This window comes from Elephantulus edwardii, unplaced genomic scaffold (assembly GCF_000299155.1).
Source record: "Elephantulus edwardii isolate Elephantulus edwardi_28Jun2011 unplaced genomic scaffold, EleEdw1.0 scaffold00011, whole genome shotgun sequence".
NCBI lineage: Eukaryota > Metazoa > Chordata > Mammalia > Macroscelidea > Macroscelididae > Elephantulus > Elephantulus edwardii.
Genome location: NW_006399761.1, coordinates 16,788,570 through 16,801,588, shown reverse-complemented (window position 1 = coordinate 16,801,588; position 13,019 = coordinate 16,788,570). Strand labels below are relative to the sequence as shown.

The 13,019-nt window shown below is 38.9% G+C and overlaps 1 protein-coding gene across 1 annotated transcript in view; it reads left to right on the top strand.

Moving 5' to 3' along the window:
* LOC102857987 (E3 ubiquitin-protein ligase FANCL-like) overlaps positions 1–13,019 on the top strand; it is a 91,555-nt gene that overhangs the window by 13,316 nt on the left and 65,220 nt on the right. The window contains exons 4-5 of the mRNA XM_006881025.1: positions 4,301–4,361; positions 11,356–11,412. Of these exons, the coding sequence (XP_006881087.1) occupies positions 4,301–4,361; positions 11,356–11,412 (118 nt within the window). The remainder of the gene's footprint in view (positions 1–4,300; positions 4,362–11,355; positions 11,413–13,019) is intronic.

The window sequence follows — 13,019 nt, the reverse complement described above, 5'->3', positions numbered from 1 at the left end:
AGTGGAGTACAGATGCAGACACACACACACACACACACGCGCGCGCGCACACACACACACACACACACACACACAGGGAGATGACATGGAATGATGCAGGCAGATGCGTGCATTAGGAATATCAAGGACAGCAAGAGAGTCCTTCAGGAGTTAACACGGTTGAGACCCTTTCAACCTCTAGAGCTATGAGGAAATCAATGTCTGTGCTCTGAATCATTCAGTGATGGTGCTTTATACGATGGCCTGCCATCTGTTTTGAAAGACGAGTGCTCAGAGTGGGCGTCAGACCCAGGGATGTAGAATCTTCAGCTGGTGTAGACTGGGCACATTATCAGGAGGTAATCATTTCACAGAGAAGGGGGTCATGCCAGGATGAGTCGATGGAAGAAAGAGGGGAGTCCTCACTGGGGTGGGTTGACTCAGGGTCTGTGTTAGTTGATTCAAGTACAGAGTAATTACGAGGATGGTACAAGATCGGACAGGGCTTTGTTCCTTCTTATGCAAGATTACTGTGTATCATTTGACTCCATGGCGAGTAACAACAGTTCTACCTAAGACAGTGAGGGGTGAAAGATTGCTTTCTGACGTACTGGGTGTCAGCTGTCAAAGTGAGCTGTTGAGCAGATGTTTGAATCCTTTAAAGAGGTCTTACAGTGTCAGAGGTTAAGTGGTGGCAGTGAACGCAGAAGTTGACAGTTGGGACCCGCCAGCTGCTCTATGAGAGGATGATGAGGGCATCTCAAAAAGATACGGAGTCTAGGAAATCTGATGGAGGGTCGCTATGAATTGGAATCATCTTGAAGGCAGTGGGGTTTTTCTTTTTTATTGGTGTAGAGCTCTACAACCTAGTTCTGAGACCTAAGAGTGGAGAGTCACGTAGAACTCATGGTAGGTTTGGAAGAGGTGGCTTTGAGAGTTGCTTGACTTGGAAGTGTTTTGTCTGTGTGAGGTGAAAAGAGAAGGCCTGAGGGCATGCTAACTTGTAAAGGACTGAGAAAGTGGAAGTTAGAAGAGGAGCAAGAATTGATGAGAATAAGAAGAAAAAAACCTGTAGGAATAATGTGTATAAAGGCCAAAGTAGGAGAGTGAATCAACCACCTTCTGTTAGCTTTACAGAAATGACTTGTATGTTGGATGATGCTGCTGGAAGTTATACCTCTGGCCTTGTTGACAGCAGTAGGGTCACCCACGTGAACTGATTTCATTGTCACTTTCAGGTTAAGACTAGGAAGAAAGACTTTCTACTACTTCCCAGGAATGGCCCTTTTTCCTTCCTTAGTAAGAGACCTTCGTGCCGAGAAGAAAGGTGATCTTCTGAAACCTAGTTAATGAAAGTCTGCTGTTAGGGACCTCTCCAAAGTTCTGAAGAGCAATGGTGTCTCTCTGGAGACTAAGGTGCATTTGATACAGGCATGGTTTTCGCAATCACTTGTTATGCATCAGAGAGTTGGACAATGACTAGGGAGGACAGAAGGAGAATTGAGAATACCATCGACTGCTAGGAAAAACAACAGATTCGTCCTGGAAAGGGTTAAACCGGGTGGCTCCTTGGAGGCAAGGATTCTGAGGCTCTGTCTAACATACTTTGGACATGTTGTGAGGAGAGACCGGTCCTTGGAGAAGGACATCATGCTTGGGAGGGTGGAGGGACAGCGCAGGAGGGGAAGGCCCTCTATGAGGTGGATTGATTCAGTGACTGGGATAATTGGGATGTGAGTGTCAGAGACAGTGTGATTGGCACAGGACAGAGCAGAGTTTAGGGCTGTTGTACATAGGGTCGCTATGAGTCGCAGGTGACGGCCAATCAACAACACGGCACATAAAAACAACAACAACAAGAGAATCTTGACTTAATTTGGACAGGTCATCTGGAAGGATGAGTCACTGGAGATGTCAGTTTTGGTGATGCCATAGATAATGTGTTTCGTGAAGTAGAGGGCTGACCAGAGTGAGAGAGACACCAAGTGAGATGCATTGGTTTAGTCACTATAGCAATGGCTTTGAGCATGACCACAGTTAAGGAGACAGGACCGGACTGGGATTTGTTTACATAATGCTGCCATAAGTTGACGCTGTTTCAACCCCAGCTATTTTCTGTTTGTCTGTCTACAGAAGGAATGGCTGACACGGCTGACTGTGTCAAACAGTCATGTTGTATCTTGTGAATAGGTTTGACATGGTGATAGAAGCCAGGTTGGATGTTTGGTTTTGGTCAGTTAGTTGGTAGTGAGGAAATGAACACAGTGTACATTTCCTTTGATGAGGATGGATACCCCAAGAAGGGAATGGGGTCAAGAAAGTGTTAAAATGATAGACGTGATGATGATTATTATCTTAAGGGGAGAGAGTATAAGATTCTTTTTAGTTGTTGTGTGCTATCAAGTTGGAATCAATACATAGCTGACTATTCAGGGGGTTTTCAGAGGCAGTAAATTATAATGGACAAGATTGTTAAGTCCTCTTCTGTGGAGTAGCTTGTGGAATTGAATCTCTTGCCTTTAAGATTGCAGTGAAGATTCTTACCACTTTAGCGAATTAATTTGTTAAGGAAAAAAATAAAATTTGCAGACCAGGAGAGGTTCAAGATACTATTGTTGTGGTGTACTTTTGGATTGGAGCGGTCCCATAGCTGACCCTTCAGTGTGTTTTCAGAGGGAATAAATTGTCTAGGAAGAGACTGCCCATCTTTTGCCTACAGAGCAGCTGGTGGATTTGAAGCATGTGCCTTTGGCTTGATAGCGTGAGTTCTTACCAGAGCTCCCTTGAAGATACCATAGTAAAGATACAATTAGTGAATCAAAGTACATGAGGTGATATTAAGGGATTGAAAGAACATTTGGAGAGCGGACCTACTGAGGAATGAATGGCCTTCCACCAAGACAGGAAATGAAGTTGGGCATGGGGAATAACAGACTGAAAATGGAGAAAGTGATGATGGTTTTAAAAGGCCATCTAAGAGAAAATGCTAAGAGATTGTTTCCATAAATATTTAAGTAATTGACTACTGGCTGGAAGGTTGGCAGCTTGAAGTCACCCCAAGATGCCTCAGAAGACAGGCCTAGTAATGTCCTTCTTAAAGGTCACAATTTATTTTTTTTTTTAGATTTGAATTTTATTTTTTTAAAAAAACATTTATTTTCATTGTGATTTTAACGAACATTTACAAAGAGGTTAGATTTTCATTCATTCATTGTTGCATATATTTTACCCCTCGCCCTCCCTTCCCCCTCTCCCAGTTCACTTTTTTAATATTTATTCACTGTTCCACAATTACTTACCTTCCCCACCCCTGTCCTCTTTGCAATGAAAAAAAAAAAATCACAGACTTTAAAATGGTATGAATATTAAAAGGGGGATATTAAGGTATGAAGTAGCTGGCTTACATGCCTTCACAAATGTAGTTCTTAGAAACAATTAAATATAATGTAAATGAAAGATTGTATAAAACACAAATGTACATCCCTGAAACAATATATGAATCAGTATAATAATGAAGAAAAAAAATCACAGTCAACCATCATTTCCCATCTTAAAAAAAAAACAAACCCAAAAACAAAACAAACCAGAGAAACCTCCTGAAAACCAAAACCACTATGCTCTGTACACATGGGGTCCCAAGAATTGGGATCCACTTGGCAACAATAAATAACAAAAGTAGAAGTGACTTGGGAAGTACTAAGTGTACAGCAGAGGGGAGTGAGGAGAGACATGAAATGTGTGTTGGGCTGCGAATAGGGAACTGGCCATTTCAATTCACAAGCCACCCCTTGGGAGAAAGATGAGGCAGTCTTGTAAAGATGTATTGCTGTGGAAACCTGGTAGAGGAGGGTCCAACGCCTATGAGTTTGAACCAGCTAGAAGATAGTAGGTACCGACATAATTGAAAGCAGGTAACTTTTTAGTTAAATTAATGTAGAATTTAAAGATTATATTGCCAACATGTACTTTTCCATGTACAAATTCTTATAATCAAAACTTGGTTCAACTTACTCTCCCTTAAAAGAAAATCTGGTTCAGTAGAAAATATGTTAATACTACGGTTATGTTAAAAGTTAAAAAAAGATGTACTTTTTGTGTGTCATTTGCTGATTGCAGTTATTTATATTTTGTAATAAAATTAGTCCTGACAGTTTGAAGACAAGACTTTCAACAGTACCAGTGGTGAAAATTTTATTAACTTGTCAGAATTATGTTTATAGAATTCCTTTGTATGTACGTACGTGCTTGTGTTAACATATAAGTAACTCTCTTCTCTTTTTAATTCTGAACATTGAACAATTATATCTCATTAACATTTTAGATTGCTCTGTAGTTGGCAGCTGAGAACAATACTAAATGGATACCATCAAATAATAGAACAGGTAAGTCGTTAAAAAGGCTTATGTTTTAAGTGTGAGTAAAAGGCAGTACTAAATTTACACAGTTTGTGGAATGCTGTAACAAACTAGTTTAAGGATTGCCAAATTTCATAGTATCCATACATTACAGAAAATATTTTCACGTTGAGGATTCTCAGCAGATTTTCAGAAAACGTTTATGTTGATTCCCATTCTTGGTACTTCTTGTTTTTCAAATTCATTCATCCTTAGCCATCACTTTTAGAGTGATTTATGTCCTTAGACTGAATAGCAGTGGTAGGGGGAAAAAAACCAAGGACCCATTTAGGAGTTACAGTAGTAAAAATTGGAACTCCAGTGCCAGATTAACAGCAGGCAAAGAGAGGTGGAAATCGCTTAGGATCATGCATACTTGTGTACTTAGTAGTTGTAAGGGCAATATAGTTGAGATATAAATGGATTAATTTATTCTTACTATGCACATTCCTTTACTTGAAAATTGCCTTTAAGGATCAAGCAATCTTAAAAAAAAAAAAGTCATTACTATGGAAGCAATAATAAGGAAATGCCTCTTGTACAAAATAAATGTCACTAGAATTTCTTAGCTTTTCTTGCTTTTGTTATTGTGTTGTTTTTCCAGATTTCTTTTTATCCCCTCTCCATCTATTCTAGAGTCAGATTATTATATCTTTTGATAACTGACAGTGACAGTCATTCTCACATAAAGCATTGTTGTTGCTGTTGTTGTTATGTGCCGTCGAGTCGTTTCCGACTCATAGCAACCCTATGCACTACAGCCCTAAACCCTGCTCTATCCTGCACCAACCACACCGCCTCTGACACACCCATCCCGATTACCCCAGTCACCGAATCAATCCATCTCATAGAGGGTCTTCCCCTCCTGCGCTGTCCCTCCACCCTCCCAAGCATGATGTCCCTCTCCAAGGACCCGTCCCTCCTGGCAACATGTCCAAAGTATGTCAGACGAAGCCCCAGAATCCTTGCCTCCAAGGAGTAGCTTGGTTTAATCCTCTCCAAGGTGAATCTGTTTGTTTTTCTGGCAGTCCATGGTACATTCAGTACCCTTCTCCAGCACCACAGCTCAAAAGCATCCACTCTCCTTCTGTCCTCCCTAGTCATTGTCCAACTCTCTGATGCATAACAAGTGATTGCAAATACCATGGCCTGTATCAGGTGCACCTTAGTCTCCAGAGAGACACTGTTGCTCCTGAGTACCTTAGAGAGGTCCCTAACAGCAGACTTTCCCATCGAGATACACTTTTTGATTTCCTGACTGCTGGTACCAAGAGTGTTGACTGTGGAGCTGAGCAAACTGAAGCTGTGAACACTCTCAATCTCTTCGTCATCCATCCTGACGCTGCTAATTGATCCAGTGGCGAGAATCTTTGTCTTCTTGACATTGAGCCTTAGTCCATACTGAAGGCTGCAGTCCTTGACCCTTCGCAGCAAGTGCATGAGGTCCTCCTCAGTTTCAGCAAGCAGGGTTGTGTCATCTGCATAACACAGATTGTTAATAGATCTTCCACCAATCCTGATGCCACAATTCTCCTCATAGAGCCCAGCCTCTCGGATAATCTGCTCTGCATACATGTTGAAAAGGTATGGAGACAGGATGCATCCCTGGCGTACACCCTTCCCAATTTTGAACCATGCAGTGTTACCCTGCTCTGTTCTGACTACTGCCTCTTGGTCCAAGTATAGGTTTCGTATTAGCACAATTAAATGTTCTGGGATTCCCATTCTTCTCAGAGTCAGCCACAGTTTGCTGTGATCCACACAGTCAAATGCCTTTGCATAATCAATGAAACACAGATAGACATTCTTCTGGTATTCTCTGCTTTCAGCCAAGATCCATCTAACATCAGCAACAATATCCCTAGTACCACGACCCCTTCTAAACCCAGCCTGGACTTCTGGCAGTTCTCTGCTGATGTGCTGTTCTAATCGTTTTTGGATAATCTTCAGCAGAATCTTGCTTGCATGTGAAATCAATGACACTGTTCACTGGACCAAAAAGAAATACCGAATATATGGTATCACCACTGACAGTCTAATTATAGCATTTTTTTAAGGGGCTATTTACTCCTCTCTGTCTTCTGCCCACCCACTTATGAGTGAGTATATTGTGTACTAAAGAAATGAATCTATTGAAATATTTAAATAGTCTGTACAAATCGTGTTTTAAAAGGCTAAGTATAATCAAGAGATCTAGATATGTTTTTCTCGACCTGTTTGCCAAGAATGTTCTTAGAAAAAGTCCCATATACCTGTGCATCTTCACTTGTACTTAGTTGACTAGTACCCAGAATGAATGTGAATTTTCCAGGTTTTTGCGTGTGCCATTCAGTGACACTGATTACCATCTTTGTGTACTGCAAGCATCTGTTTGCTTTCTACCAGCTTCATAAAGGGAAACTTTACAATGTCCCCATCAGTGATATCCATAGTATCAAGATAAGGTCAGTCATGCCACCCCCATCCATGCTCCTGCAGCTTTTTCTACCAGTCATTGGGCTCAATGGTCATTGCAAATTGACTCACAGACTTTACTCACAGTTGTGGACTTTATTAGGGAGGTAGGTTGGGTTGTGGGAGAGGCAAAGTATATCACCAGTACAAATCCAGGTTTAGTCTAACAGTCCTAAGCCAGTTTAACAGCAAGACTTGGTTCTTTAATTAGTGAAAATCCCAGTTCAGTTCAAGAGCACAAATGCAGCAAACCTCCAGTTTCCTCAGTCATCCAGCAAACTTTATCTCAGAGCATTTATAAATCATCCTTTCATTTAATCATCCAGCAGGGTTCCTCTGGCCACACCTTGCCAAAGGTACTTCACAGCAGTACCACCGTCTCTTCACCCTCTCTCCAATAGTCTCTCACAGTGTGGAAAGCATTCTCTTATATTGGTCTCACAGCTGTTGATGATTTGCAAGACTATATGTCCACTGCTAAAGTAGTTGGGGACCATGTTCCTCCAATGGGGGTAATGCAGTGGTTAGAAAAGCCATTTTTCAAGGATTCTGACACCCTACCTTCCTTTTTCACAGTTGTCTCCCACATTAACATAAATTCACTGCATTTCTGTCTAGTTTTTAAATTTGATTTGTCAGTTTCATTCCTTAGTTCTTAAAAGAGCTGAAGAGTAAAAACATACACTTTTTTTAACTAGTAAAGCTAAACCATTACTTAGTTTTTTTTCTTGGTTATTACTTTTTTGGTTTTCTTAAATTAATTTTAATGAAAGGTTACTGAGACTTAGGGTTTCCAGGCATTCATTGTTGCACTTTTATTCCTAGCCCCCCTACCCCGCAATTCACTCTTCTCCTTGAAAAGAAAAAGAAAAACTCTTATTGTTATGCAGTCCCTCCCCCCCAAGTCCACTCCACTATACAGCCTTCACTCTGGACTTCTGTAATGACAAGAATACCCATTGATATGTCCATTTTAAACAGTTCTCTCACTCATCATTACTTAGTTTAAAGAAGACTTGTCTTAAGTTTAAGAATTATCTCAGAGCAATAATTTCTGAAGTTCAAAAACCTTCATTGCTCCAGGAAGTCTTGCGTCCAGGATAATCGGATAATATGAAAATCTTTTCTGTATTTTCTTTAAAATCTTTGATCTAAATGTTCAGTATTGATAGCTGTGTAAAATTCAGTTCTGGCCTTATGAGTAAGGGCTTTCTTCCTCATTTTCACCAACATTTATTATGTATAATTCAATTTTTTCTTCATTTTAATGTTAGTTGTTTTGTTGTTGGCATGTTCTGTAGAATCAGAACTGACTCATAGCTGTCCTGTCAGCAAGTTTTCAGAGGCTGTAAATAGCGTGGGAGGAAATGGCCCTCACAGACGCCATGTCTTTGTCCCACAGAGCAGCTGATAGACTTAAACTATTTGCTTTTGATTTTTGGTGGCAAAGCTCCTTACCGTTCGTTCACCAAATCTCACTTTGGTTTTGATTTGTATCCCTCTGATGACTCACGATGTGGAATGAATATCGTTTCATGTAGTTGGTGAGCATTTGAAAGTTGTCTTCAGTGACATATGTAAGGCTTTTGCTCATTTTACTTGGTGGTTTTTATCTTTTGGTTACTGAGTTTGTCACGTTTTGTATGTATTTTGATTACAAAATTCTTAAGGATTGAATGACTTAAAAAAAGCATGATCTTAGTTGATATCTTTTGGTGTTTGTGCTTTAAAGAAATTACATTAACTAATCCATTGTTAGGGTCGATGTGTCAGAGACAGTGAGATTGGCTCAGGACAGAGCAGGGTTCAGAAGGTACGACCATAACAACAGCAGTCCATTGACAAAGAATATGCCTGATAGCATCGTTCCTGTTTTCTCATCTAACACTTCTGTGGTTTTAGTTTTCACATTTAGGCCTGTCAATCCATGTTGGATGTGGTTTTGTGGGTACAGTGGGGTATGGATCCCGCAGGTAGTAATCCAATTCTCCCAAGCAACATTTAGTGAAGAGATTCTTCTTTCGCACTTGAATGCACTGAGCACCTTTGTCAAAAAAACATCTTGACAAAAAAATGTGTGGATTTAGTTCTGGACTTTCAGTTCTGTTCCATTTGTCTGCGTATCTATTGTACTAGTGCCAGGCTGTTTGGATTACAGTAGCTGTACAGTATGTTTTAAAATCAGGAGGTAGAAATTCTGCTACTTTGTTGCACTTCATTGTTTTGGCCTTTGGAGGCCTCTTGCCATCCCCTGTCAAGCTGAGGATTGGTTTTAAATTTCTATAATGGAGGGTAATATGATTGATGTGATTGGCATTGAATCTAAAGATTGTTTTTTCCAGTGTTGACATCTTAACATTATCAAGTCTTACTCAAGTTATTTCAAGTCCTGTGAACGTGGAACTTGTTTGAGTCTTTGTTTTGTTCAATTTTTGAGGTAAAATTACTTATCTTTTTTGTTTTGTTTAGTTTTAATTTCAGGGATTTTGTCTATTACTTACATCTTTCATTCTTCTTAAAAATAATTTGTTTTTGTTGTTGATGAGGTGATGAATAGGTAGCAGAACATACACGAATTCAACAATTCTGCACACACAATTCAGTGACAATGATTGACTACTTGTTGGGTTTTTGTTTTTTTGTTATTTAAATAGCATTCAGTTTATTACAAATATTTAGTATTGGCCTCCCATATTTCCCCCCTTTTGTTTTTACCATAATTATGTTATCATCTAGATGAGCATTCTTTATACACAAACAAACATAATAAACTCAAAGAAGTACTTTCAAAAATCTCCATATGATCAGAAGGATTCAGGTTGAATATTCCTTGAAAGTTTGTTTTAATTGTCCCATTGCCACAGTGCTTGTCAAAACCAGTTCTGATTAATCTCCTTTGTCAGTGTGTCCTTTGCCATTCCCTATCACTCCTCCCTGAGAAAGACTTCACCCTGATTGATAAGGAAAAGGGGATGGCGTATTCTCTTAGCTACTTGCTGCTGAAAAGGGACGCTGTAACTTTAGCAAATACAGTCTAATGTTAGTATCCTTTTTTTGTAGCAAACCAGTTAGTAAATATTTTGTGATTTGTGTGTCTCTTCAACTACTCAGCTCCTGTCATTGTAGTACAAGAGTAGCTGTAGATAAAGCATATACCAGTGAGAAGGGTTGTGTTCAAATAAATCTTTATTGACCAGAGTATGAGTTGGGCTTGACTGGTGCTCTGTGCTGCGGTCTCTGACTGTTGATAGTGTCTAGTACTCAACTGTAGTAAACTAAATGGGAGGGAAACACTTAGAAGAAAGAAGAGTCAAAGATTTGTTCTGTAAACATGTGCCCACTCACAACTATGTTAAGATGTGAATCATATGTCTTTTATGCATTGCTGAAGCAGCGTAGATTCTTATTTTTCTCCTCTGAAAGTAAGCAAACAGATTCACATATTGACTTTGTTGAGAACCGTATGGTATTGTTGCAGTATACATATATATATATAAAAAGTAAGACATGACACAGTGTTTTGATTTCAGGCAGAAAAATGATGTAGAGTTTTAAGAAAGAAAACGATGTAAAACCCAAGCATTTCAATGCTTTCTTTTGTTCTACAGTTGTTTTAACAGGGTAAAATTTAAAGGAAATGGAACCACAGCTCTTAAATACTGATCTGTTTTAGAAATTGGGTGCTTTTTGAGATTGTATTTTAAATTTTCCCTTTGTTAACAAATCGGCTCCTTTTGAATTAATACAGGTTAGTAATGAAGGGAAGGAACACCTGTGGTGCAGTTATTAAAAATCTGACTGCTACATGGAAGGTTGGAAGTTCAAATCCCCCTCGTTGCTCCATAGGAAGCCCTGGCATTCTGCTGCTGTTAATAATACAGCCTAGAACACCATGTGAGGCAGCTCTTACTTCACCTGGAGCCAGAATGTGTTGACATCCTCGTTATACAACATAACAACAATGAAAGGATACCCCCCCACCCCCTGAAAAAAAAAAATAAAAGGAAAATTTTAGGTCTCTTTAAGGTCAGGGAAGAATCAAAATAGACAATATTGTTGATTGGTATTTGTTAATGCATTGTTTTGCCTACATTTTTAATTGTATGGATTTTCCATTTTATCCTCTTCTTAATTCATAGCCTCTCTTTCTCCCTTCTCTTCCTTCCGTTTTCATTCATGGTGTGATGTGTGAGGTTTGTGGTGCGTTAGATTTGACAATCTTGGCAGTAAATAGTGTTGAAGAGAGGAGTGTGTGATGTTTAACTGACATTCTTACCCACTCCAGTGTATCTCACCAAAATAGACTGGAAGGCGCTCAAAGTGAAATTGACGAAAATACGGGAAACTAAAACCCGTATTTTAAACCTTTAGAGTTTCAAGATATATGTATGTGTAAATATATGTCCAGTGTTTATAGCTAATGAGACATTATTCACATTCGTTATTCACTTAACAACTTACTTCGATTTCAGTGACTGCACTAGTCATGGAACAATTGAAATTAACAGGAAATGTTGTCTTGTTGTAGAGAATGCAGCACTCTCCTGATCTGACAAGCTTTATGATGGAGTTGAAGATGATTTTGGTGAGAATGATTTTTTCTTGATACGGTTACAATATTCTATAAGTATTATTACTTGTTTCTGTAATTCCATTTAAAATGAACATTATTAAGGTTTAACGTTACTTGACATCCAGTCAATGTTTTCTTTTACTTTGTGCATAAGTGCACATGGTATTTTGCTTGAACTGCCTGAGGCACAGAATGGTGGTAAAACCACTAGTACATTGGTCAGTAGGTACTTGGCTCAGGTGGTGTATTCTTGGCTCATTAAACACCTGACATCTAAAAAGAGGTTGGGTAGTCACACTTAAAAGATACAATGTTGTTGTTGAGTACCTTCAAATCAAAACTGACCCTTGATTGATCCTCCAGTAGATTTTCACAGACAGTAAATCGCACAAAAGGAGAGATTGCCCATCTTTCTCCCACAGAGCAGCTGGTGGATTCAAACCGTGTGCCTTCAGGTTGCCAGCACAGCTCCTTACCACTAGGTGACCGCAGGGCTCCTTAAAAGATTATGCTGCATAAATAATTTTGTATACAGTTTCAGATTTCTGAAGAACCTTATCTTTTTCGTTGTTATTTAGGCAAAAGTTTACAGATCGTATTAGATTTTCATTCAGTCATCTCTGACATTTTATTTTAAAGCTTTGATTAAGGTAACTAATTAGTTACAATGTCTGATTAAACCTTACTGTATAAACAGATTCGAGTATCTGAAAAAACTTACTAGACTTCATTATATACCATAGATGATTATCTAGTTACATCATTAGGTATAAAGTGCTTTATTGTTTAACTTATTTACTCTATAGATCTTTTCCTCATTTGAGAAAAAGAAGGCTTTTTATTTTGGAAGTATTCAACATCAGCAGAAGAACAGGAAAGTATTGTAAATACCCGTTGACTCCTGACCTAAATTCACATTTTTCTACTCATATTTTGTCCCCCTGTTAATTTAGGGCAAAGGAGCTGACTATTTTAAAATACTATTCCTCTAGCAATTTGTGAATGTATTATTATTTTTTTTTGCGAATGTATATTTTCAACACTCTTAAATTCTTTCCTTTCTCCTCCAACTTTTAACTCTTTTCATTACCACAAGACACCTTAATTGATATCCAAACAAGGCCTCCACTTTATATTGAGCTGAATCTTAAATCTTACTTTGTATGTTTCTTCTTCCTCTGCACCTTTGTCCACCATGACACTGATTTGCTGACTAAACAGATTATGAGCCCAACAATTCCACCTTCAGAATTTGGATTATAGAATCATCATAGTATCTTTTTAAACAGGTTCTTTTATCTGTATTTTTTGATCTGATTTGGAAGTAAGGTTCAAGAGTTTAACAGATATTTTCTGGTAGAAGTACTTGGTGCTGTTTTATCACATCAGCTGACAATTTTGTGTCTGGGTTTTCCTGGTGTAGTAAAATCAAAGCTGATCCATTCACTCTGGAGTTTTCCATCACCCTGTTCCCTAATAGTAGTAGCATCCAGAGATCAACTCTAGCTACACAGTATTTCATGTGAAGAGTTGCCGTGAGAGAGAATCAATACCAACAGCTGAATATTTGATTAGAGAATGAGGCTGGCATTAGGGTGGGGGCAAGACTGAGAAAAACC